Raw genomic sequence first — 26,660 nt, forward strand, 5'->3', positions numbered from 1 at the left:
GAGGTCTGCTGGTGGGCTTGTAAAAGACGGTTTTAACACGTTGACTGTTGTTCTCTTGGGTGGTTGTGACAGTTTCAGTCTTATTCCACTGTTCTTTCCCTCTGCTGTTTTTCAGGTACAAAAACTGCTCTGTATGTGTCCAGTGGATTTCCACGGGATTTTCCAGTTAGATGAGCGTCGCAGAGATGCTGTGATTGCTTTAGGAATCTTTCTAATTGAATCTGACCTTCAGGTATTTTTCCTGCTTAAGCTATAACTCTGTTTAACGTGAAAGTTTATGCGTGAATTCAGGTTTAGTTGTTCAGTGAAAATGGAAATTTGGTATTTACTTTTCATAAAAATAAGTAAAACGATCAGAGAGAACAGATGGATGCAGGCAGGAGAGCAAAAGGAAATGAGGACAGCACTGACAAGTGTGTCAGCACTGCCACAGCCAAACTGCTGTCGTGTTTTTTGGTTATGATGGCTCATGGAGAGAAAAGAGGCTGTTCAGGAGGATTTGCTCAAACCATATTTGTCATTGCTTGTTCTTCCCTACATGCTTCTGAATGTCAGGTTTGTAATAGGCCTTTTCATACCTGACACTACCCAGGATAAAAAGACAGTGCATGTGGGCTGCATTGTAAGCAAGCACCCCTTTTGTCTCCGTCAGCCTGTGAATGACAAGCTGGTTCTCTTCCCTTTAAACCCTGGGTGTGGTGGTGTTCCATGCAGAGGAAAGGAAGGGTATAGAGTCCTATGTCCAAAGACATTAGTCCTCACTTTAAGCTGTTTAATGTTGCTAGGGTTTGTATCGGGAAGTTTTTCCTATTTAATACTGAGTTACTATGATATAGCTTTGAATGCATGTTATTAATGTTGTGGGGTTTTTTATTTTTTTGTAGTATGGTTTAAATAAGGCAGTTCTGTTTGTGTTTCGTAGTGGTTTTTTTTTTGTTTCCAAAGCCAGCAGTTAATATTAATTAATCCAACTCTGAGGAAGAGAAGTGTTCCCCTTTGATTTGCAGATTAGGAAGCTGAAGCGTTACACAAGATGTGTAAAATGGTGGCTATGAGATGGATCACATGTACTGAATTGGGACTGGTGCTCTGAATTTCTAGATGCCTTAAAATTATTGTGTGACCTTGTAAATTAATAAATTGTTTGGGGTTAATTACTGTTCTTAATGTTTTTTCTCCAACTTTCATGGAGCATGAACTGTTGCCTAGAATGAAAGGATTGGATTTATAGCACTGAATTGGTTTATTTTCATTTGCCTGTGTTGAAATCAATTTTGCAATATTCAAGAAGCCTGTGGAGTAATCATTAGAAGCAAGTTCTGTGTGTGGTTAGTGTAGTCTTTCTATCTCTATAAAGTAGCTTGAGATGATATGGTTCAGCTTTTCTTCTCCATTTTAAGAAGAGTGTTTTTCTCTTTAGCACAAAGATAACGTGGTTCCATACCTCCTTCGACTTCTGAAGGGTCTGCCCAAAGTCCAATGGATAGAAGAAAGCAATGCACGGAAAAGCAGAGGTGATATTTGGAGTTTTTTGATCTTTCTATGGTATGACAGCTAGGAAATAGAAATAACAAGGGTTATTCAGGACATGGTACAAGGGGAGCTGACAGGTCCTGCTAGAGTCTAACCTCCTGACTTAACAGCCTTTAATACTGATTTTCTTTAGCAGCAGAGAGAAAGTTGAGTAGCTCCTACCTTTCTTGCCTGACTGCTTTGCAATACATTACACTATCCAATAATTCTATGCTCAATATATTTTGTTCCTAAATTGGAGAAGATTGTATAGCAGTTAGAGCAGGAGAGTAGAATCTAAGATTTGTACGTTCTATTCTTCACTTAAATGCTTAGTTGCTATTTAAACCCTTTAATTTCTTGCTCACTTGGTATCTCTTGAAATTGCTGTAGGAATACTTTTGTGTAATACTGTATTTTTTTAATTATTATTTGAAATCCTAGGAAAAAATTCAATTATTTAAATTATTCTTTTAACATTTCATGCTGAAATTCTACTGGTTACAGTATATTTCTAAATTTTTTATGTAATGTTGTTTTTCTACATTCTATCTCAGAACTGTATGACAAGGGAATCACTTATGTCTTCTTCCTTTATTATTATTTGCTCTTTCTATGTTGACGTTCTCCAGCAGTGCTTAAGTGGCTCATTTGCTGTCTGTTTCTTTGCAGGCTTGCTTCCAGTGGCAGAAAACTTCAGCTTCTGCTTGGTAACATTGTTATCAGATGTTGCTTACAAGGATGTGTCTCTCAGAGAGCAGGTAGAGTTTATTTTAAGTTTGTGCTGATGTAGTACCCAGTTCTTCAGTCATAGAATCATTTTGGTTGGAAAAGATGCTGCAATACTGACAAATGTACAGAGTATGCCACAGCTGCTTCCTCTCTTGTAAAGGGATTGGTTGACATTTGTACTGCTGCATTATTTTGCTTGTGTTAATTGATACTCAAGTATCTAGAAGATATTAATAAATCAGCTCTTCCTTCTGGGTGTCAGAGAATGTCAGTTGAATTCAGGTTTTGATACTGAGATCAGGAGTGCTGCAGTTTTATTCTGCTAGTACATACCAGCTAACCGCAGACTTGACAAAAGCAGCTTTGTAAGCTGAGTGAGGCAAGATACTACTTTAGTCACACAGCATTAAAGCATCTTGTTTACAGAGGTGCTTACCTTAATATTTGCAAGTTTCATTTGTTGTGGTGATCTAGTATGAGATAATATCTCTTCACCAAAAGATGTTTTTGTATGTCTGTCTTGATTACTTTAGATTTTGGATGCAATTCTACAAGTAATGCAGTTCCTGTTGGGAATGTGCCAGACGCCACAAATGCATGATAAAGGTACTATTAAAATTGTTACTGTATTTGAAACTCCTGTCCTTTGGACTTCTCTTGTGTTTTCTAGTTATCAGGATCGCTCCTGAAAAGTGAGTAGCTTTGCTTCCAGTTTTCTTCAGCACGCATTTATTCTGTTGCTGGCTGGTAAATGTGGAAGTGGAAGCGTGTTAAGTGTATTTGTAAAGCACATAAGGCTGAAATAGTTTAGTGAAGTGGTAGCAAAACTATGAAATAGTAGTTCTAAGTTACTGTCAACATAACTGCTTTGTGTGTTTTTCTCTTCCAGTATATTTATGCAAGTATGCAGTGCCCTGCCTGATAGGAATCTCTCGAGCCTTTGGTCGCTACAGCAATTCAGAGGAGGCTCTTCTTTCAAAGCTTTTCCCCAAAATTCCCCCACACTCCCTGAGAGTTCCAGAAGAGCTTGAAGGAATTCGCCGACGATCCTTTAATGATTTTAGATCAATTCTCCCGAGTTCTCTACTCACTGTTTGCCAAGAAGGAACACTAAAGAGAAAAGCTAGCAGTGTATCTAGTATCTCACAGGTCTGTATGACTTGCTCTGTGTTGGGTTGGAGTTGGTGCTTAGATGATTTCATGGTCTTTGGGGGAGTTAAGACAGCATTAAGCCTGGGTATACAGACAGTCTCTTAACACATTGTTTGATCAGAGATCTTTATTTTGATTTCACAACTGAGTTTCAAAATAGTTTTTAGTTTCTGAGCTCCAGAACAATCAGTGACAGTTAAATTAACTGTACTAATAAGTCTTCACATGGGACAATTGGCAAACACTATTCCCTGTGTTGTGCAAAAGTATTGCGATATGTATCTGTGAATTTAGGAAAATGGCACTTAATGGTTAAAGTCCTCAGATGTGCTGAGGATACATGAGCTCCCTTTGGTTTTAGCAGGAGCTGTGGATGTTGTTGTTTTAGGGGAAAAATGGGTGCAGGTGCTGGTTTTAAAACCAGAGATTGTTACTAGCATAGTTTCATATAGGACATGAGTTATTATTCTTACAGCTTCCCGTTAGTCAAAAGCACTGAATTGGCTTTTTTTAACTTCCCTTTTTCTGCTGGAATTGAGCTGCTTGGTCTGGCAGGGAGTAGTTCCTGCTAGTTTCGCTTGAAGCTGTGATTCATTATAAAATGTACAAACCATTCTCTGGAAGATTTTTCAATGTTTTATAAGTAGTTTTTAAATGATGGCTTTTTTGTAATGTTTCAGGTTAGTCCTGAACGTGGAATTCCCCCTCCCAGCTCTCCCGGAGGATCTGCAATTCACTACTTTGAAGGTAAATTATTTTGCAAAGAAATGGTGCGTGATTCTGGGGTTTTGTTACTGTTTATAGAAAACTAAAAACAAAAATCCTTTTGGCCCCTTTCTGTGCCCTCTAGAATTCTTACAGTAATTCCCTGGTTCATGCGTGCTAGGATACTAACAAATTTTGGGAGATAAAGATAGTAGGAAGTTATTATTAACACGAGTGGTTTCCAAGCTCATTTGTTTCTGAGAGACATCTGATTTCCTTGCTGCTTGGCTGTGCCTAGTACTGAAGAGCTTAATTCAACTAGGCCAAAAATATTTCAGGAGATTAGGCTGAGTAGCTTTGAGGAACAAGTGCTAATATTGTGCTTCACAAGACGATGGAATTGTTGCATTAGGATCTGGAATTTTGAGGCGTTTGTGGCACATTGTATAAATCTAAACCAGCTGCTCCATATGAAGTAAATGTGACATGGGTCATTGTGTAACACCTAGTTATTTACTGATGTGAGAAATGGTAAAGGGTAAACTGGGGTGCTCACTAGTGTGTGTTAATTGAGATCATACAAGGCAGAAACATGAAAAAGTTTCATGCATTAATATACAAATTCTTAACCTTTAAGTTTTGGTAGAGCTCTAGCTGTGAGCTCTTACGTCAAAGCAGGATTTGAAAATAAGCTGTCTATCACAGAATCAAGTGGAGGAGCTCTGCATCTGAGATGTTTGGGGGTCTCTGATTTTGTCTGGCCCTTTGAGGGTTTTAACAGTTTGGGCATTCTCTGTTTCTGGGTTTTCAGGTTAATGTACGTCAGTAGTATGGGGAGACTTCTTGTCAGCAGTGTCTCTGACATGGACACAAGTCATTGAAATGAATTCTTCCATTGTGATTGTAAACTTCTAATGAACAAATGTATTTTTTCATCATTTTCTGTCTTGATTTACCAGTAGATTAGCTGAAATGTGCCTCTTCATAGTTGCAAGTTAAAGACTGTGCCTGTGTTGGTAATAGCTATTTAGCAGTGACTGAACATTACCAGTAAATAAAGTTAATACATCCTTTCTTTCCCTAATCTTCTATTATTTTTTCTGATCAGGTTCATATCTTCCTGATGGGAGTGCACTGGATCCTGATTATTACTTCTCTACAATCAGTTCCAGCTTTTCAGTTTCTCCTCTTTTCAATGGCATTAACAATAAAGAGTTTAACATCCCACTGGAAATGCTCCGTCAGCTGTTGAACATGGTATGTGATGCATTCTTATGAAGGCTGCAGTGAGTTTGCATTCTTGATATTTGTGCTGGAAATCATTGCAGTTTAAGTTTTTAGAATTGCAAATAAAAAGGCTGTGTTTGTCTCTCAAGCTTTGTGTAATGTTATTTTGCTGGCATTTAACAAAATGCTTCAATGGCATTCCTAAAAGCTCTCATATAAACCAAGAGGGATTTGTAAAATCAAATAAATTTATGTCAATGTCTTCCTGTTTGAATCTTGGAGAGCACTTGATCTGAGATAACTTACATACTGCTAGTTACTGAAATAGAAGATTGGTTGCTGCGAGAATGAGACCCTTTCCTGAAAGGGTTTAGTTGCTGGGAACTCACACAGGAGATAAAAACTACTGCCTATATTTGCTTCCTGCAGCAGCTGTTTTCAAGCAGCACACAGTGGCTCAAATGTATATCTTCTTCTTGCAACCAGAAATTCTTGTAGCCTTAATTTCATCTGACACTTTGCAGTCAGGTGACTTGTTTTCTGTGCAAGGGCAAAGTTGTATTGCTTTCCTGTCTAGAGTCACCATCAAGAAACATCCTTTCTTTACTTTTTACTTATTTTCCTCGATAGGTAAAACAGATTGTTGCGGATTCTCTGCTGAAGACCTTGGATACAGTTGTAGCTGAAGTTGCAGAGGTGTGTTTTTAAATTCCTTTTTTAAAGATTTGTTGGTTTGGGTTTTTTTTTTTTCGTCTTAAGAAAAAATAATTGGATGACTGTTTCTCTTCTCTGCGAAATGATCTTAATTTCCTGTTAGAACTGTTCTTTCAGTGGCTTAAGTGTAGCTTTGGACTGTGTAAAATGCAGGGGTGAAGGGGAAATGTTCTTCACTGACATAGAAGGAAATAGTTATTCTTGCTAAAAAATAAACCGTTTCTTACTTTAGCACTCTTGTCCTACTCAGTTACAGCATTGGTTGCCCGAAAGTGGTTTGCCGTAGATTAAGGTCTTTATTGCATATTACAGTAACACTGCCTTTTTTCATCATATGTTGGTTGGTTTATTTTTCTGGCTTGGAAATCGCTGCTGCCTTCTTAGTGTCATTTCTACAAGTTTAATAGTGTTAAGTTTGTGGACCTTTGCTTTCAGAGGTGACATACTTGTTTCTGTAGCTCTGTGAGTCCTTGTTCCTTCCCTGGGAACAGTTCTCTTAACAGCCTCCACCACATTTTATGGAGTTAACCTCATCTCCTTCTGGGTGTAAAGTTGTGATGAAAAGATGTGTTGAGTTGTGCAAGAAAGTAACTTTGGTGTTTGCTCCAGCTTTCTTTTAAGTACTGCTGTATTTGAAAGGTAGGCCTAAGTGGAGACAGCTTTCTCTCTTTGAGGATAAGAGGTTCAAGTCCTTTTTTCTTTAAAAACACTGTTAGAGCATACATGTGCTCTTCAAATCAAAAGAGTGAATCTTACTTGGTGCACTGAATGGCTGTACTTTTCCTTTTGGTGAAAGTAGAGGGAGGAAAAGCTGTGAGGCTGCTTCTGGTACCTGTGTTAAATGCTTGTTTACCTTGTAGAGGAGAACATGTGATTCAAATAAGATTTATTTATATAATGGAAAGTACTTTTGAATCTAGCAGCTTGTTTCCTTTCTCTTTCAGACGGGTGCTAGTACGGATCTCTATTATAAAACATTCAGTGATCCTCTTTATCTTGCTCAGTTTAAAATGCTGAGAGACACCTTATACTATATTAAAGGTATAGTGTTTGTATTGTTTTAATTTGTCCTTCATTACTTTTAGGATCCAAAGCATTGTCTGCATTGTACTGAGTGCTTGAACACTGGGCTTTGCATTTCCTGGGAACTCTACATAGGCTGTAAAATTTGTATTCTGAAATGTTTCAATATAAAATAGGTCCTATGGGAATAGAACCATTAAAAAGCACTATTAAAAAGATTAATAGATGGCATTTCAGTTGTCTGCTCACTGATGGACTTCACTATGAAATTTATCATTTAGTCAGGACAGAAAGTTCATTAAATAGTTTTATTTATAACTTAGCAATGAATTTTTATGTGCTGTCAATCTGATACACTGACTCCTATCCTTCTAGTACAATGCTGTTTCCTTTTATTTCTTTAGACCTTCCCAACTCATTTGTGAAGGAAATCCATGATTTTGTGCTAGAGCAATTCAACAGCAGTCAGTCAGAACTTCAGAAAATCCTTCATGATGTGGATCGGCTGCACAATGAACTGAGTCCTTTAAAACTGCGTTGTCAGGCTAATGCTGCCTGTGTGGATCTCATGGTGTGGGCTGTCAAAGATGAACAAGGTAATAAATGCTCTTCAGTCTCTGGAAGGTCTGTTGTCTTTAAGTTGTAGAAATACTTACAAGGTCTGAGAGGAGATGATGCTCAGAGAAATATAAAATCAATTTCAGTGAAATATGTTTTGCAGTTAGAGCACAAGAGTAAAGCTTCCATCAAAAAGTTGTCAAATTAGTTGAGTAGGTAATTAGACATCTCTATAGAAACGGAAACAGAATCATCCTATTAGCTTATCTGCAGGAGATGGTCGAATTGCTGCATTAGATGCAGCTGCTTATTTTCTAGTTTGTTTTTAATTACTGCTCCTAGTGTCTTACATGTTTCTCAGTAAAAAAGATGGTTTTTCTTCATTGCTAACAGGACTTGGAAGCTCTTTCTCACTTTTTCTCTATTTTCTTGTATAGTTTGTACATGGCCTCTGAGTATGTGAAGGATTTTTTTCCTTTGAACCTTGCAGGACTTCATTTCTGCCAAATATGAAGTGCACTGAAAATCAACTTTACGTACTGTCATTCTCTCAGTGTTTGGCAGAGCTGTTTGGTGCAGATCCTCAGTTTCCAAAACTGTTTTCACAGGATAAGGACTCTTTGGGAAACTGTAGCATGAGAAGAGTGAAACTGTTAAATTTTAGAAATTCCAGTAAGCGTTGGATTGTGTATGGCCTAATAATAAATCTGATGAAAAATAAACCATAAAAATTATCTTTATTGAAGGTGCGGAAAACCTGTGCATCAAGTTATCGGAGAAGCTGCAGTCAAAAACCTCAAGCAAAGTCATCATTGCTCACTTGCCACTGCTAATTTGCTGTTTGCAGGTCTGTCTTTACAGTATTTGACATTACTGTGAGAGTCGTGGGAGAAGAACACTTTTTGTCTGCTATTTGTGTTACTTTCCATGAATGTGTTCTACATTTGGATTTTAGAGGTCTGTTGTGGAAACTAGAACTGTAATAGAGCTGTGCTTTCAAAATTTTCTTAGCTCACCTACTTCTTGAAGAACAATATTCATGAGGGCTTTTTTACCAGTATTTAATTTCTGAAATATTTGGATTCTTAGTCCATTAGATAAACACTTCAAATACTGGGCCTGGCATATTACGAGTTCTAAGACTAAGGCTTGGTTATTCTAAATTTTGTCATCTTATTTGGCACTTACTCATAGTCTTACAAATGTGGTATTTTCTACCACATAGTAAATAGTAAAGTTACCAGGATTCCAACATTCTTAAATGTTGGATCTTGTCCAGTAACTTTCTTTTTTAAGGAGTGCAGTTCATTCCATCTAATCCTGTGGAATCTCCCAGGAAGCAAGCAGCAGTGACTGGCATGATGCACTCTAGAATCTAAAAGAATTAGAAGCTTAAAATGCCTAAATCTTCTCTTAAAAACTGAATCCCTCAGAACTACACGTAGTTCATTTTGCCTTGTTTTTTTTTTTTCCTACTGAGCTGAAGTTGGAGTCTTACAGTTGAAATAAAAATTGTGCTGTTTTATTCTAAGTGTTGTGTTTTTGTTTTTCTTTTTTAGGGACTAGGACGTTTGTGTGAGAGGTTTCCTGTTGTGGTTCATTCTGTCAACCCATCCTTGAGAGACTTTCTTGTGATACCTTCCCCGGTGCTCGTGAAACTTTACAAGTATCATAGCCAGTATCACACAGGTAAAAGAAAAAAGGCCGCATTCCAAAGGACATGCTAGTGGTTGCTTTCCAAATTACATGACTTTTTTATGCTTTTGGCTATTTTGTGTAGGGGGAAATGGAGATAATTTCTGTGGGGTTTTTCGGAGGTGGAGAGGAGGAATGCTGATCACCTTCTGATACAGCTGTATCTAAAGGCAAGAAGCGTGTGTAGAACTACATTTTATCCTAGCAGTAATATTGCTGAGCCTCTTTTGCTGAAACTCAGCACTTCCGTCCTGAGTGAGATCACCACCTAAAGAATGTTCCTGCAGTATAGAAGGCAGCTGTTAGGTCTCTCCAAAGCCACTTTTTCTCCAGGCTGAACAAGGTTGGGTTCCTCAGACTCTCCATATACCTCCTCTGCTCCAGCCCCATGATCTTCTTAATGACATTTGGCAGTTTTTTTGTTGTTGTTTTAAAATTATAATATCATATTATGGTTTAAAAAAAATAATGTTCAGTTTAAATCACTTGCAAATGCAAAAGCAGAATTGTAATTCTAAAGCAGAACAGCTAAAATGGTAACTGAAGGTGGCTAACTTTAGGAATAATTACTTAGAAATGGTTAAATGCAGTAATATCTGGTACAGGTAGTGACAACACGTGCACTTCCAGATTTCTTCAGCTCAACTTTCTAAGCTGTAAAATAGTGGTTTGCACTCGACAGATATTGCTCTGCCTGTGTGCTCTCATCTTGGGGAAAAAGGGTATTCCACATGGTGTTGATCTCCATACTCTCTGTTCTTAGTAGGTGGCAATGACATCAAGATTAGTGTCACCAATGAGCATTCAGAGTCCACTCTAAATGTAATGCCAGGCAAGAAAAGTCAACCATCCATGTACGAGCAGCTGCGTGACATTGCCATAGACAACATCTGCCGGTAAGAGAGATTTGCACCTTGTTGGAATATGTGTTCTATTTCCCTAGCAGAAAAGCATTGTGACCATTGAGAAGATGCTGCTCTGTGCCTCTATAAAGGCTTTTTGCCTTTTTTGATCATGACTTCGTTTTCGTTTGGACACAGACTCAGAATGGTTTGGGCTGGAAAGGACCTTAAGATCATCTAGTTCCAACCCCCCCTCACATCTCTTGGTTCTGTTTTTGTCCAAATTGTAAAATTACAATTTGGTCTCATTGTTTTGCTTCCCACATATGTAACTCATGCAGTCACCAGTTTGATATTCAGTGGGATTTTTGTTTTCTGCTTAGATTGTCATGTTAAGTGAGCCTCTGTAACAGGATTGTGAAGCACTAAAATGTGGGCAGTGTGATGATTATTATTCTCTTGTAGACAGCTACAGAGAGCTGGAGAGAGGACAAAGAGCTGGTGACTAGAGACAAGGGATTGAAGTTTGTAAAGCAGTGGGTTCTGAGTTTACGTTATTGCTTATTCCCATCTTTATTGTTTCTGGAGAAAACAGCAGTAGAAACTGATCGTTATTTAAAATACATCTGCAGTTTTCATAGGCAGGCAGTTCTTCAGTATAACTTTTTTCCCTTCTACCTGTAATGTGTTTACAGTAGTAAAAAGTGAAATGTTTCACTTATGCATATTTTTTTTTCCTCTGTTCCAGCAAGTTTTCTGTTCATTGTTATTTCAGGTGCTTGAAAGCTGGCTTGACTATAGATTCAGTGATTGTTGAGGCCTTTCTCGCCAGTTTATCTAACCGTCTGTACATCTCTCAAGAGAGTGATAAGTAAGTTCTCTGTCATCAAATCAATTTTTCCTTCACTTGGTGAAGCTGAAGCTTATTCTAAGATCGAAGTACAGGCAGTGTTATTTTAGAGTTAAGTATCTCTGAGATTAGTGAGCTTGTGTGGGGTCAAGATCTTCCCATGCAAACCTGTGCAGAACTTGAGCTCTCATTTTCATACTGAGAGCTATGGATTCATTTTTATCTGATTCATTATTCAGTGTGTCACTTGTGGCATTTGGCTTGATTCACCTTTAAGAGATCTGTCAACCAAGAAACTGTCAAAGGGATGTCCTGTAGTAGCTGGTCTGACTATAATGTCTTAAGTGTTTTGCAGATCACTTTTGCCTCTTTTCGGTGTGGTTTCTAGAACAGTTTGTTCATGGATTAGTGTGGGTTTCTTGGATAATATGTTTGTGTGGGGTTTTGGGGTTTATGTTTTATTTTGAAAACAAGCTTGTGCAAGTATATCTCTAATGTTAATGTTAGGAGTAGATGGGTATCAAGAGTGTTAATATTAAAACTGTTTGAATTTAGTATATCAGCTGTCTCTTATGTGAAAGGTAGCTGTTCTTGGAGGTCTTTAACTGTTGAACAGTTACGTGTATGGTGGTTTTTGTTTATTTGTTTTGTACAGGGAAGCTCATTTGATTCCTGACCACACAATTCGTGCTTTAGGACACATTGCAGTGGCACTGAGGGACACCCCAAAAATGATGGAACCCATCCTACAGATCTTACAGCAGAAGTTTTGCCAGCCGCCTTCTCATCTTGATGTCCTCATTATTGATCAGCTGGGCTGCTTGGTCATCACTGGAAATGTAAGGAAAAAACTGGCTAAGAGAGGGGCAGTTCATGATCCCTTTCCTTTGTTTTGTTATGTTTATTTTACTTTATTATGTAAAATACTGTGTTTACAGGGTGATTGTTTAGAGAGATTGTATTCAATAAGCTTTACTCACTGATTTGCTTGTTTGGGTTTTTTTGCAGCAATATATTTACCAGGAGGTGTGGAATCTGTTTCAGCAAATTAGTGTTAAAGCAAGCTCAGTTGTTTACTCTGCCACAAAAGACTATAAGGATCATGGATACAGGTAACACTTGGCTGTGTCCCTGAATTGTATGAATACTACATTGGATTTCCTTTATGCTACTTGAGTGATTTTTCCCATTTTTCCCATATTAAGTTTTATAACCAGGTTATAAATAGCATTCCTTTTTTTTTCTTTGATTTTAAAAAGCATTATTTAAAAGCTATTATTTTAAAAATAGTAGCATTTCATAACATGGAGATTCATAAAAATGGTTTTCACTGCAGGTAGTATTGTTTTTTTTTTTTTTTTTTTTTTTCCTAAGGAGTTAATGTTTGTAGATGGTTGTACATTATCTGTAACCAGAGTAATTAATATCTTAGCCTAGAAAAGCTGATGAAGTTCCACTGGGTTTTGTGTGTGAGTGGTGGTTTTGGTTTTTAATGTGGTCCCAGTGCATGTTAGGGTTTAAATCCAAACAATTAACAATTTAATGCTCAGTATCTTAGTATGCATTGTAGTGTCTGTTATAACTAAAGATTGTCACTGACTTTGTTGATAGTTGGGGTTGCCTGAGTATCTTTTAATGTAGTATGTGAGTAACCAAGGATACTGTTCACACACACAGTATCACAGTATGCTAGAGATTGGAAGGGACCTCTTCGTTCAGTATGTTTTAGCATACTGTCTGTCCCAGTGTAATCTCAGCAATCAGAACTCGCCCTAGTTCTGATTTTTCTGCTCAAGAGCTTTCCCAATCTAGAAACGCAGCTCTCTGCTGCTTTTCATCTGTAGCTGTATCAGATACAGGAAAGTAATTTCCTTTTGGCTGTAATAACATCATAAGGAGACAAAGCTTACAAATAATTTTTCACTTAAATACTGATTGCATTTGAGTTATTAGTGATGTGCTACTGATAAAAACAAAAAACTCTTAGTGAAAGAATGGCAGCAGCCTTGTTACAAGAGTTGCTATCAGCATTATAAAGAAAGAACTGAAAATACAGAACTTTGAGGAACCTACTGTTCATAACTGTTCTTTCTCCCCAGACACTGTTCTTTAGCAGTCATTAATGCCCTGGCTAACATTGCTGCTAACATTCAAGGAGAACACCTTGTGGATGAACTACTGATGAACCTGCTGGAACTGTTCGTTCAGCTTGGGCTAGAAGGAAAGAGAGCTAGTGAGAGAGCAAGTGAAAAAGGACCGGCACTGAAGGTCAGATGTTTGCTGGTTTTAGTTGTAAAAAACTCATGTTTGATAGTGATTTTATATACAAAATATACATTTTTATGTTTCAGTAATTCAAATGTGTTTGTACTGATAAGATTTTCTTACTGGTGCGGTCTGGGGGCTGTTCCCTGCTTCTTAGGGCAGATAGGTAACACTTCCATTTGAAATAAGTACATTTTCCTAGTAGTGAGGAACAATGTGGTGCTTCTTTTTAACCTATCATTCCCCCCCCCCCCCCCCCATGCATGCTACATTTTAATAGTGCTAAGTTCTTTATTCCTTTATGGGAAGGATGAACTCTTGGTAAATGCCTTTGAAATGAGTCTGTTTGCTTTGAAGATAGACTGCATTTAATCAGGGACAGCAACTGTTCTCTTAAAAGGGAGCTAACACATGTCTAGAATCTGCTTTTCAGGAAGTCTGTGGTGGAAAATCTCTCTCCATGGGTTTCATTGTTTCTTTTAACCACAGATAAGCATGTTGAAATTGTGAAGAGCATACTGTAAACATTGGTCTAAAATGATGCTTCTAAATTAGTTTCCACCCTCCTTCTTTCAGAGATACTTTTTCTATAAGTTTAGGAGTCACTATGGGAGACCAATTGCTGCAGTGGATTAAAGCTGCTTGCAAACAGAAAAATATAGGATTGATTTAACATGGATTTGAGCTAGGAGGCAGTGTTTCTTTATGATGAAGATACTGATAGCAGTTTTCACTAGAACACTCTTCACTCAATGTAGAGTAAAAGTTCTGAAAGGTATTCTGAAGAGTGGGTTACTTAACTTTCCGGAAGAGATCAAAGAGGTAAAACACTGCACATGTTTTGCTCCCAAACATTCTTTGATGGTTTGCTATGTCCTTGCTTCTCAGTATGCCTTTTTATGGACTTAAACTTGCTCACTAATCAGTGAACAAATTCAGTGGCTTATTTTTTTTCTGTGTCAGATTGGATTTTTCAATCATAAAAGTGGCTTCTGAGAAACTTGGGGTTTTTTGGATACTGATGATAGTTAACACAGATGTCCCATGAGTATGCCCAGGGATGGGATTCAATGCATCTTCTTCATCCTCAGTGCCATAGATTATCATAAAGAGGCTGATACCCTCTGTACTGTTACTTCTGTAACAAAAATGCTAGTAGAAAAGTGAGTTTTCTACACTTATATTGATGTCCTATGCTGGGTTCTTGCTATCAGCTTGCACCTGAACTCTGTGCAGCAGTTTCTTGTGTGCAGTGGGCTGTCCTGATGCTAGCAAAAAAAAATATAGTGACTTTTTCCAGTTGTTTCTACCCCTTAGAGTGACTCGAGTGCTGTTCTAGTCACTTCAGAAATATTTAAGGGTCCATCTTTTGTTTTGCTTTATCTTGGACGCTACAGTATCATTACTGTTTCATCTGGGGGCTATTTGGCTTTGTTTTTCTCTCTTGCCCTTCCTTCCTTCTTCCTCTTTTTAATTGCTTCCTTCTGGTTTACTTCACTTCATGCAAAGCTGTACTCTGTTAGCGTGTCTGCCTTGCCTCTGCTCTGCGGGACCAGTGGTTTCTGTAACTGGTCTCTTGTAAGGAGAAAGGTGGAGAGATCTCTACCTCCCAAATCCAGTATGTAGGAGTATGGGAGGTAGGGCAAGACCTCAGAGAGCTCTCTGAGCATGGTTATCTGTGCTGTCACTGTTTGCCTCATCATAGAAGGTGAGAGACAATGTCCTGCATGCAGTGAATGTTTTCAGTTCTCAAACACTGTATTTAGCCAAGAGCAAAAACTCTTGTATAGAGTACAATTAGAAAGTCCTAAGAAGTCAAAGGAAATATGTATTTTCCTTATGCTTCTACTTCAATGGAAAAGGCTGCTCCTACTGCTTAAATAAACTCTTGAAAATTGTGTCTTTTATAAAGTTGTCATTTTTTGCTTCATTTTGGAAGTCAAATGAGACTTAGTAAACATTTGACACTTGTCTGTGGCCACCCATTTAATATCAGCATTTTTCTTGTAGCTGTTGAATGCCAAAATAGATGTGATATCAATGAATATTCCCCCTCATTTTAGCTAAAGGCATAATACCTAACTTCCAAACATAGACCTTGTGCTGGGAGAGAGAAAAAGAATCCTGGTAGTCTGTGAGGAGCCACCTGCAAAGCTTTGCTGAAAGACTCCAGGGTGTGCCCTGAGGAAGTCCTGTGGATTTCTAGGATGCTCTCTTGGCCACCTCGTGCACATCTGTTTACGAGATACAGAATTGTAATTGGCAGTCTATGTTTTCATTTGCATAGACAGTAGGAATGTGTGATGTCTTGTAGCAGGTATTTAAGAAATGCTTTTGTAGATGTTTCGATAATTTCCTTTTTCTTTTCCAGGCCTCCAGTAGTGCAGGAAATCTGGGAGTGCTTATTCCTGTTATTGCTGTGGTGAGTATCCAATGATCGGGTTGTTGCAAATGGAATATTTCTCCTTTATGTCAAGTGTCAGTGCTAACTCATGGTCAAATGGTTTGATTAACAACTAGTGCAGAAGTAAGCATCCAAGAGAAATGTAGTATTGTGAAATGGTATTTCTTGCTCTGATAGGGGGAAAACAGTTGTTTGTTAATGACATATTTCAAAATGATTAATGTTTGGTGATTCAGGATTATTAAATTGTTGCTAGTTGTGAATTCAAGAAATTCATAAGCTAAATAATTCTGCAGGGGCTATTTCTTTGAGTAATGTTTGGCATGTAATTCCTTGCATAGTGAGAAAAGATTAGTGCTTGTTAGAGACTTACTGTAAAAGTTATGGAAGCACTTTCCTGTTTGAAATTTTTATTGATGATATATCTGTTCTGAATAGCTGGTGATAACTGTATTTTTCTTAACCAATGTGACCTTTAAATGGAGTCAGATAGTGCCAGAATCTGAAGCAAGAGTTAATGGTTACATTATGGTGGTTGAAGCAAATATTTGACTTTCTTGCACAATGCATGAAGATCATGAGTTTTGAGCAGTAGCTGATTTGCTTTTCTGCTTGACCTCTTTCCCTTAAATAATTTCTGCTACTTAAGGTCTCAAACCCCCATATTTCAGATGCTGCAGCTGACTTAATTCCTGATAAAATAATTAAATGTAGGGCATGAATATTTAATCTTATGAATATGCTTTTCTTTTTGAATATAGATAAACCAATAAAATGTGTATATGGATGCTAGTGATTTCTATTGTGAACCTTCAGTACTGAAAATTGTACCCCAGATGGTGGACTTACAAGGAAGCACAATGTGAGGCAGTAGAGACAAATATCTGAGCTTCCTATTCAATATCAGTTCGTCATCATCTTTCATCTAATACTGATATGTCATTGGCTGCCATATTAAAAAGCTTTGTGTATAGGGTGAAGTTAGGTAATGTAAAATACCCAGGAGAGGTTTTGGTTTCTGAGACTGGTCAGGTATTCAGGATTTCCTTATACCTATTTATTATAAAGAGACATCCTAGCACAAATTTAGAGCTAAACCTCAAGAATCCAGATAGTCTAAATGTTTTATTGATTACATTTTATACACTGTAGAACACAAAATGTAAGTTACTTTGTGCTATTTTTTTTTTTAGTACATTTGTTTCAATACATGGCACTAACCATAATTATCTACTGCTACGAGTCCATTCATATAAAACTACCTGTAGATAATATATTTTCTTTTGATACCAGTGGCTTTTGTATTAGCTAACATGGCAATAAAAATTCCTTTATGGTACTGGTATATTAACATGTAGTTATACAGCCCAGGTGTAACGGTGTGTTGGAGATCTTCTCTGCTTTTAGGATTGGGCTGGGTTGACAACTCTGCCCATAAACAGGAGGCAGCTGGTACGATGTTCATAGATCAGAAACAAAAAGGGGCGGTCGACAATGAAGCGAATCTGAGTGGAAAGAGGCATGAACCCAACGTTGGTTATTGCTCCGGCCTCTGTGCCTTCCTCATTCACAGTTATTGTGCCTTGATGGTTGAACTGTTAAAGCAAACAAAAAAAAAGGAGGATAAATAAACAAAAATGAAATTGAGGATCTCTTAAGTATTCTCAAATGATCTGCTCACAGCCTTCCCCCCCCAGCTCCATGTCACGCATGTGGCTCCCTTGTGACACTCTTTCTGGTAACTCTTATATGGCAGCAATCCTTTGGTTTTGGTGTGTGAACAAGACTGTTCCTGGCTGGCCATAACACTTCTTGTGCCTTTGACATCTTGTTAAACATGTACCTCACTGTAAGAGTAGACAAGTGCATACAGAGAAACCCACATCCCTCTTCTGTCTTCCAGGAAAGATGAGGAAAGAAAAAGCTATTTTAGCTTACTGTGAATTGTTTTTACTGTTGTCATGTTTTCAGGTGATACAGTTAAATCAGAAAGGAAATGAAAAGAGGAGAGGAGTAAATACCCGGTCAATGGTGACTTTCTCATCCGATATACCAGAGTAGTCGCCTTTGTCATTAAACAGGTCTTCTATTCCCATGGATCTCAGATAACCAACCAAGTTATAACTCTTCTCCAGCTTAAATTTAGGCAGAACCACTTCTCTTGTTCTAGTAAAAATAAAACCAAAAATGAAAAATCATTGAGAAGATACTTGCATGACTCCTTCGCTTTAGATACCTGTTGTGGTTTGGGTTGTTCGCTGTCTTCAGCAAGCAGGACACAGGAATAGACAGGACTGCTCAATCTACTTTTACTTTCAAATCTTGGAAATCATTACTTTCAAGCTGTGTATTCTAAAAATAATTCCCCTCCCAGAACTGTTAGTTTGTCAATTTGGTGTTTCACTCGCAGTGATTTACAGGTACACAGCTTTGAGCAGTTCAGTGCATGGCTGGATATGCTTCTAATAAACGTCCAACTGTCAGATTTTCTGGAGTACTAAATTGGAGATTTGTCACTTCTTGTATACAATAGAATTAAGTTGGCTTCCTGAATAGCTCATCAAATCTGCCCTTTTAATCTTTCTGTCAGGTCTGAAGACGGATACCACCCAGTCTGTCACCTTGCACAAGAGAGGCTGTATAATTTTTTCTCTCCCATAATTGTGATGTCTGGGGTTGATGACTGAGCATGTGCCTTTGCTCAAGAGATGTGTTGAAATGCATAGTGCTGAAATGAGCATAGGCAGCTTTTCATACGGTGGCGATTATTCTGCACAAATAACCTGTTATTATTGTACTCCTGGTTTCCCTCCTCATTGTAAACTTCATCAGTAAGAGTTTTTTCTTTAAATCTGCAACATTAAATTCTTAATAGAAACAATTTTGGAACTCTGTTAGAATTTTCCATCTCAGTCATTGTTGACTTCTTGACAGCATTTAAATCCTGACTGATTGCTGGTCCTAATTTGTAATTCAGTAAATCCATCTTTTGGGGGGATTTATTTAGGTTAAGTGTTTTTAATCACAATATCATATTATCTTCTGTGCTCTTTACTTACCCTTGTCTATCTCATCAAGAAAATACACTAAGGCTTTAACAAGATGTACTTTTCAGCAGATACCTGTTTGTCATGCTCTTCTGCCATTTTTCCACCACTTGAGGTGTTATCTGCTTTTCTAGGGCTTTCATGCCTGAAAGTTTGTGTGGAAGTACAATCAGCATGCTGATGTTCCCCACGAACGGGAGCTGGATCACGCCGCAGTCTAACTCAGGATCTGCAGCAGCTAGGAAGTTCCCTTTAGTCTGCATCATAGGGACTTTTATTGTTTGCTTCTCATTCAGTCGGAAGCTCCTCTTCATAGTCATTTCCACTGGAAACTTATTCTCCCAGGTTCCTGTTAATACAGGGCAGAAGGCAGATAAAAATACCTGAGATCCTTGTTTAATAAAATATTCTTACATTAAGTTTTAATTCATGTGCATTGGGAATTACTGAAGGAGATTGCTGATTTCAATTGAGAAGACAAATTTTAAAGTGACTTTAAAATTCCTGGGTTTTTTAGCATAGTATTTGTCTGATTTGAGTGCTTTGAATTATAAAAGCAAAAATTACTTGAACTGGAAATCTGGAAGAGGCTGGTGTGTACCATTGTCTTGCTATGAGGACCCTAGACATTACAAAGGTTAAACAGATGGAAGACACTTGGCAGCGTTTGCACCTAGTGGAATAACCGGCACAGCTGTGTTTTCTGAGAGACCTGATACTTGAAACCCACACAGAAGCACGGTATTGGGACCTCAAGCTAAGTAATGGCTGGTTTAGTTTTGCATAAAGTTTTAAAAGAGATGCTGAAGGCATTACCTTGACTTAGTCCATTCAAGCCAATTAACTTTCTGTCTTAACACATCCTGAGGATTGTCTTAATGACCCAAATCGATGTGATTTCAACACGTCTGCAGGAGCCTTTCATCTGACAGGTTTATGCCCAGAAAATGCAGTTCACTGTATTTTGCAGACCAGAGAGTCCATCAAGGTTTGAAGCTTTCTATGTGAAGTTTCTTTGGATACCCCAGATATTTATTGACTGTGTAAAGAAGGTGCTCTCTTAAAGCAGTATTCTTACTGATCTTTCTTCAGAACCATGGCTCTGGAAAGAACATTTCTTCCTTCATGGGGAGACAAAGCTAGAATTTTATAGTGGAAATAAGGTTCCTGATATTTCCTGTTATAACTCTGGATTTTAGGTCACCATTGGCAGATGAGTACATGGGGAACGTGGCTGCAACTGTGTGGAGAGACTATGGATTTAACCTTGATTGGTAACCTTGTTGTTAAACAGTTGCAAGTAATTTTGAGGTCTGTAATCTGACTTTGCCAAATTGAAGTAGCAGAAAAAGCCTTTAGTCCAACTTTAATTCTAATAGTTTCTTCATATGTTGAGCTGATAGGGAGCCGTTTGAGAAATGATCAGACTGTGGTTAATATGCTGAAGGGAAGGGGATGTAAAATGGATTATGCTATTCCCAAACAAATTGTCTCACTTCAGGAAAAGCCAGTATCGCATATTGCTGTGCTTCAGGGAACAGAATTCACAGTCACAGGACTCAAGCTGCTGTGGGCCAGGGCAGCTTCAGCAGCACTGTCAGCACCTGAGGAATCAGAGACTTTTGTCAGCTCTTCCTAGCAGAAGAGAGGAGCTGGGGAACTTTTTTCTTGGGTTCAGCTTTGCAAGCGTGTTTTTGTCTTGTGGTAAAACACTGTTCTCCAGGGGGAGGCTTGTGGCCTTCTGGGGTCTTCTGAAACCACATGGCACTCTCTGACTTTCATGACTTCCTGTTTTGAATCTTCCACCCAGATGTCTTTGGGACCCACCTGCAGTGGCAAATGTTGTCTCCACTGATTGAATTCTCTCTTGTGTTCATGACTAGATTCTCAGAAAAGTCATTTTGGACCTGTCAGAATCTGTCAGTTCTCAAAAGCTGCTGTGATCTATCTTGGCTAAAATACCCGGCTCCTACTTGATAGGGATCTCATAAATGATTGTTCAGATCTCTGCTGAATGGAGGGTAGGTCTCAGCTGGAGGTAGATTTGACACAGACAAGATTAAACTTGCTGCTTGCCAACGTGAATGGTTTCCAATAGTTTCTTGATGGTATTTAATGTAAGAGGAGCTTGAGGCTTCATGGTGTTTGGCAGGTATGCCATTACTCAATTACAGTTATTCAGCACAAGCATCACTTGTACTGAGCATCTCGGTGTATCTGAGAATACTCATAGGTTTCTTAGCTCTGAGAGTTTAACAGAGCTTGTCTACAATGGTGCAATCAGTGTTAATATTGTAAATGGAAAGATGTGAGGAAAAAGCTAGCATGTCTAGGAGGACCAGTGGGGAAACTGGGAATCCCAGGAGCAGAACTTGCTTTTAAAAAGTTTAGTTCTACTCAGAATTACCAAGAGGCTGTCACTCATTAAAGAATGAGAGACAGAAATAAAGAATAGATCTTTTTGGTTTTGAGGTTTGGAAATTACAGTCTTCAGCAGACACCACCAAGGCAATTTGGCCTAACAGGACTCCATGAGCAGAAGAAAAAGCCAAAAGTCTTTCTGATCTTGGTGACTCAAGAGTGCCAGTACTAAAACTATTCAGTTTTGGTGGAGTTTTTGTGGTTTTGAGATAGCAGAAGTATTTAATAATTTCAGACAAAAGCAAAAAGGTATTTTAAATTTTACCAAATCATGAAAAAAATTATTTGCATTTCACTTTGCATTATTCTTTTCTTAGGATGGTCTAATGGACAGTACAGCCATGTATTTAATAAGATATAATCATCAGAGGTGTACTTAAGGATATAAATAAGTCCCTTTTGGATGGTACTTCAAACCAGAGGAATATTTGGTTCTTATGCTAATAATAATAACTGCTTCAAATCTTTTAAAGAGACAAGTGGCATTATTCGAGGAAGTAACACCTTGCAAGTGAGTGGGAAATGGTATGTTTCATTAGCTTAGAGGAATGGTATTCCTATAGTGAAATCTGTGAAGGTGTAAGACAGCCCTTGAGCATTTGTTTCCTGGAAGCGGGATGTAATTGACAAAAAGAAACTCCTTCATCATCTGTGGAAAGGAGTATGTTGTACTCCCAAACACTGTTATCCTTTTGTGCTAATCTGTCCTTCTTTACCAGTGTTTTAAGTCACTTTGATCTGATTATTGTCTTAGTCAGTAAGAGAATTTCCTCTTCTTCCTCAGTTCCTGTTGCATTGGCACCTCCCACCCCTGGCTCATTTAATAACATTTTCAAAGTTTATTGAAAGATCCACAGACTTTCAACCTGAGGCAGAAGAGCAGTGTTGAAAATTTCACCACAGACCCTTAGTTTAAATGTACAGAAATAGAAAATAAGGGTGTATAGTAAGAATGTATTTACTTCAAGCTGTTCAGGGATACATGTAGGAGCCCATATCAGCAGACAGTTTATGCTGAATTATTCTGAGTAGTGAATGTGTTTGGTTTTAGCTGTAGGAGAACACTGTTTTGGTTATACTCCTCAGTCCCCTGTGCAGGCTTGTTGACAGGGATCGTGATCTGATTATATGAAAAAAAACCATACTTGAAGCTGAATTTTTTCATGGTCATTCCTATGAATCTTGAATATTTTGGAAATGTTAAATGTTTTAACTGAAATCAACCTGTACCATTTCAGTGAAGCCAATAACTTGAAGAAGGACTGAATGTGATTAATAACTTGCACATGAATTAATACATCACTGCCTGAGACTCCTACAAAGCTTATGATTTCTGAGGTTATTCTGCATTCATATGTTGTTTTTTAGTCTCACTTACAGTCTATAAGATTTTTGGATGTGATAAGCATTTGCTGTACTTGTACAATACCCACTAACTTCAGGGTGTGACTGGAACATCAGTGTCCTACAGAAAACTGTAAAAGTGGGCTAATAATAGAGATTCTTTTTAATGAGGGAATCGGTAGGCTTCTTTGAAGTGTAGTCTAGATTTAAGTTCAGATTGGGATTTCTACCGAAGTATGCAGTGAATTGCAAACTGAGAAAATCCATTGCTAAGATTGAGATAGCAGATTCTTACCTTTAAAGTAGAGACAGTTAAGAATCATCATCAATGTTGTAGGGTTTACATTCACAAGAGCTTCTTTTATTAATCCTTTGGTCAGCTTCAAGATGCGTTCATTGGTTTTAGTTATGAAGCTGGGATCTGAAAAATCAGCTGGTTGAGCATCAGCAAAATAGTATGTTTTTGTATTGTTTCTGAAATCATTCAGAATAGAAAAGTCCTTCTGAATATAAAGATCATTGACAGACCTCAGTGTGTAACCAAAGTTGCGCCTGAAGAGCCGATGAGTAAGCTTGCGGAAGAGGTTATGAACGGTCATGAGCTCGTATTTGGTGCTGGCATTAATGAAGTCCTGAAAGCCAAGGACAGATAATACTTCCTGCTGAGTTTTACCCTTCAGACCCAGAGAAATCATAGCCATTGCAGTGGAAATACCAACAGGAGCCATGAGAATATTATCTGAAGAGTTGGTCTTTTCTGCCACGCTGCGGTAAAGGTTGAAGCCAAAGTTTGCATTGAGGATATTGAGGCGCTGGATTCTGGTTTTGCCTTGGAATAGTTCAAGTATATTTCCTTGCTGAATTTCAGAAACTATGTATGGGGCAGCATCAATAATGTCACTGTAGTCGTCTTCACCCAGTATCTTGTCAAGATCTAGGTAGTCCTCTTCCTCCTCCTCTTCAGGAATCAAGTCATTAGTGATAGTGTTTTCTCTGTGGAACTCCAGTGGTAAATTTGGCATATCATAGGTGCCATTTTCATGTGGCTGTGCATCTTTAAGGCTTTCAAAATGCTGAGTGAAGTCCTTGACTCCACCAAATGTGGAGGTTATGACAAGAGCAAGGGCAAGCAAATGAAATAGAAACTTCATTCTGACAGATCAAAACCTGGAAGACAACGTAACAGTTGAGAGAGCAGAGGGTAATTGAGTTTTAGTTACCTATTGCCTAACTTTAGTTCCCTGCTGAGCTCTGTCAGCAGTGGGTCTATAGTTACCTTATTTGACAGCATTTTTTTAATGGAACAGATCTAAATAGGTGGTTAAATCTGTTTTACTTACAGATCAGTCAGTAAAAGCAGTTTTGCTTACATGATGCCTCCATCCTGCCAAAGAATTGGTTGACCTCCTCCCATACAAGTAGTTGTTATGGGCATGTTTCAGCAGTAACAAACTCATTACCTAAAATATGTGGGACTCTTTATTTATAACCCCATAACACTTGAAATATTTACTGTGTTACTAGTGTATGCTAAGAATACGACATTAAGTTTGAAGATTCCAGCTTGATAGGAGGGACTAGGCATCCGCCACAGGAGCATACCAGAAGGCTGAGATGTCCTGAAGAGTTAGAAAAACAGACATCCTGTAGCTACAACAAAAATAGGAGTTTTATGGGAGTACTTTTGGAAGAGCAAGGCTGAAATTTGCTAGAATAAGGGAGATCTAGGGAAATAACACTAAACCTGAAGCAAGATGGGTATTTGCACTAAACACCGTTAGTGGGACTGCACTGTGGGAAGTGTTAAGGCATAAACACGTATCCTGGCCTACTCATGGTGTAATTCGGATGTGTAAACTTGGTGTCTGTGCATGCTTTCTGCAGCTGTGTGCACTCATCTGCTGCTTTTATGAGAAATTGGCTTGATTCTGATTTTTTTATTCTGTTTTGTGTCAGTTTGCTTTTCTGTAGCACTGCACAGCACGTAGTGCTCTCTGCTTGCTTCATTCTGTGAAGTCTGTGTAAGTTCCTAATCAGAGCTTTGTTTCTCTACATTTGGTGTTATCCCAATGGCAAATTTCTAACCTCACCTGAGAATGTATTTAAGTAGAACCTCCATTAAAGGAAAAGTTAATCTCTTTTTTTATCTACTGAGTATTGGACCATTACATTTTTAAAGATAGTTTTAAAATCAAGAATTATCTAAGATATTTGTAGTTTGAAGAGAATGAATCGATCTTACTCAGCTGTAAAGCACTGTTCCAAGAAGTGGGTCTGAGAGACTTTTCACTATAATATTGGGTTGCAGTAATAACAGTGATCTTAAAAAGATATGAAAAGTGTAATTCCTTTCTGTGACAGTCAAATAAAGACCAAAATGTCAGTATTCAGTAACTCTGTATCATCTGAAACTGAAATGCCAGGGACTTGGCTTCTGCTCAAACTTCTTTAGAAAATAAGACTTTATAAATTTCTGTTAATAGTACTTTTTGGAATAAAAAGGCAGTTATTTACAATATAAATTAGAGCAAAACGTTGAATAGAAATGAAACAAAAATCTTACAAGGTGTTGATTAAAATGCTTTTTAAATTAGGAAATAGTCCAAAGAGCTGTTCTATAGAAGTGAAATAAATGGGTATACATACCTGTACCTCAGGGAGTAAACCCAGTGCTTGAAAGAAAACATTTTCAAGCACGTTGTAGCAGGACTGAAGTAACTGAGCTAACAGGTGAATATTTAAGATTCTCCCCCCAGACTCATTTGCCTGAAATCCTGAAACAATTTAAGGGGATTATCCCATATTAACAAAATCACATTGTTTTGCAGCACTGAAGGATCCATAGAAGGTGCTCTTTAAATGGTTTTACCCTGTGAAATGACTCAAGTCAGCCTTTTTCTTACTGTTTCTTCACAAATTCATGACTTTTTCTTTCCCCGCCCCCAGGAGTCAGGCCCTTAGGGCTGAGGTACTCGGTCCAGTAACCACTGCTAAATGCTTTCTGCTTTTGGCATGGAGGAATTTGCTTTCTGTAGTTCCCAACTTTGCATTCTCGTCTTCACCAAAGTTCAGTTCCTGCTTAGCTGCACTAAGATAGTCAAAGCTCGCCTCTGCTCTGCAGTATACGTGTCTTTGGTCAGATCTAGCTAAAATAACAGCAGATGAAAATGAAGCTTACCTTTAAGCCACTGTACGGGAAGGATGTGTTGAATAGCTCAAGTAAGAGGAATGTCAGGGTTTAAAGCTGAACTTTGACGCTAGTTTTTTGTGTATCTCCCAAAGTAAACATTCTCTAAACCAAACACTGCTAAACTTACTTCGTCAGCCAAAATCCCTCCCTTGCCTAGTGATCTCTGCTGAATTGTATGTTGCTTGTTGAACTACTTTTATGGCTTTGCAGGTACTTGTTCACTTCTGAGGAAGATCTTTGAGCAAAACTTGTCGTGTATGTAAGGTTTCAAAGTCAAGCACACGCATAAACTTGACTGTTGCTGACCAGTAAAAGCCATGTCACTGCTATTTTGTGCTGAAATGGGGGGGGGGGGCATCTTAGTGCAGAAACGGACGAGGCCTCTGGTTGTGATGGTCAGGCTTCTTCAGTCAGTGCGACAGTGATGCAAACATTTGTGTTGCACAAGCAACTTTTTACCATGGTGCCATTCACCAGCTTTTAAAGGGATTAAAGGGATTTATTCATGTTTTTCTTTTTAAATGAACAATCTGCCTCATGATTTATAAATACGCCCAAAGTTGGCTTTATGTAAGGTTTCATTGAAATACTGCTGGCTGAAATACTGCTGGCTTTCATACCCCAAGGGAATTAGTGTACATTGGGTGAAAACTTTTTAAGCTAGACTAGAATCTAACATTTTCTTAATAAAGCTCACAGTAATAATACACAGTCGTATTGAATAAAGCTTGCTGTTCAGTGAGCTATTCTTACTTTTTAAACACTGCTTGGACTTCTAACACTTTTTAGGATAACACACCATGATGTTTGTTACATAAATTTATCTGAAATTGCATATCGTGTTGGCTGGGAGGGAAGGCTGTGCTCCTGCAGTGGAAGCAGCTGTTTGTGCAAAAAGTATCAGAGTTTTAAGGAAAAAGTGTTGAAAATAATGCTCTTTTACTTGCTTGTTTAGATAGTAAATTCTTCAGAACTGATG

At 38.1% G+C, this 26,660-nt stretch overlaps 2 protein-coding genes across 4 annotated transcripts in view; one reads left to right on the plus strand and one right to left on the minus strand.

The window, feature by feature from the left end:
* Window positions 1-26,660, plus strand: part of PI4KA (phosphatidylinositol 4-kinase alpha) — a 56,921-nt gene that overhangs the window by 2,346 nt on the left and 27,915 nt on the right. Inside the window, exons 2-19 of one of the 3 annotated variants that reach the window (XM_062631429.1) lie at window positions 116-232; window positions 1,421-1,514; window positions 2,185-2,273; window positions 2,778-2,850; window positions 3,134-3,393; window positions 4,077-4,143; window positions 5,210-5,358; window positions 5,959-6,024; window positions 6,987-7,083; window positions 7,470-7,661; window positions 8,370-8,470; window positions 9,183-9,312; window positions 10,082-10,214; window positions 10,936-11,031; window positions 11,666-11,849; window positions 12,019-12,122; window positions 13,110-13,278; window positions 15,647-15,697. In XM_062631429.1, the coding sequence (XP_062487413.1) occupies window positions 116-232; window positions 1,421-1,514; window positions 2,185-2,273; window positions 2,778-2,850; window positions 3,134-3,393; window positions 4,077-4,143; window positions 5,210-5,358; window positions 5,959-6,024; window positions 6,987-7,083; window positions 7,470-7,661; window positions 8,370-8,470; window positions 9,183-9,312; window positions 10,082-10,214; window positions 10,936-11,031; window positions 11,666-11,849; window positions 12,019-12,122; window positions 13,110-13,278; window positions 15,647-15,697 (2,172 nt within the window). Of the gene's footprint in view, window positions 1-115; window positions 233-1,420; window positions 1,515-2,184; window positions 2,274-2,777; window positions 2,851-3,133; window positions 3,394-4,076; window positions 4,144-5,209; window positions 5,359-5,958; window positions 6,025-6,536; window positions 6,682-6,986; window positions 7,084-7,469; window positions 7,662-8,369; window positions 8,471-9,182; window positions 9,313-10,081; window positions 10,215-10,935; window positions 11,032-11,665; window positions 11,850-12,018; window positions 12,123-13,109; window positions 13,279-15,646; window positions 15,698-26,660 lie in introns of those variants that run through there. The other 2 variants (XM_062631430.1, XM_062631431.1) reach the window with 2 other exon arrangements.
* SERPIND1 (serpin family D member 1) lies at window positions 16,954-25,792 on the minus strand. Its single transcript, XM_062631435.1, has 5 exons — window positions 25,670-25,792; window positions 22,787-23,658; window positions 18,802-19,075; window positions 17,701-17,845; window positions 16,954-17,274 (listed from the first exon to the last, which is right to left on the minus strand). The coding sequence occupies exons 2-5, from the start codon at window positions 23,640-23,642 to the stop codon at window positions 17,083-17,085; spliced, it is 1,467 nt and encodes a 488-aa protein (XP_062487419.1). The 5' UTR covers window positions 23,643-23,658; window positions 25,670-25,792; the 3' UTR covers window positions 16,954-17,082.

The sequence above is a fragment of the Pezoporus occidentalis genome, unplaced genomic scaffold (genome assembly GCF_034315485.1).
Source record: "Pezoporus occidentalis ecotype Australia unplaced genomic scaffold, CSIRO_AGI_Poc_V1 ctg37, whole genome shotgun sequence".
NCBI lineage: Eukaryota > Metazoa > Chordata > Aves > Psittaciformes > Psittacidae > Pezoporus > Pezoporus occidentalis.

Bases quoted from the DNA above. Each gene is read 5' to 3' on its own strand.
- SERPIND1 (XM_062631435.1), bottom strand. From the start codon at position 23,642: ATGAAGTTTCTATTTCATTTGCTTGCCCTTGCTCTTGTCATAACCTCC. The intron at 19,076-22,786 runs GTAAGAATCTGC...CTGTATTAACAG, and splicing joins TAACTGTCTCTACTTTAAAG to GAACCTGGGAGAATAAGTTT. The intron at 17,846-18,801 runs GTATCTGCTGAA...TATTTTTACTAG, and splicing joins CAGAAGAGCATGACAAACAG to AACAAGAGAAGTGGTTCTGC.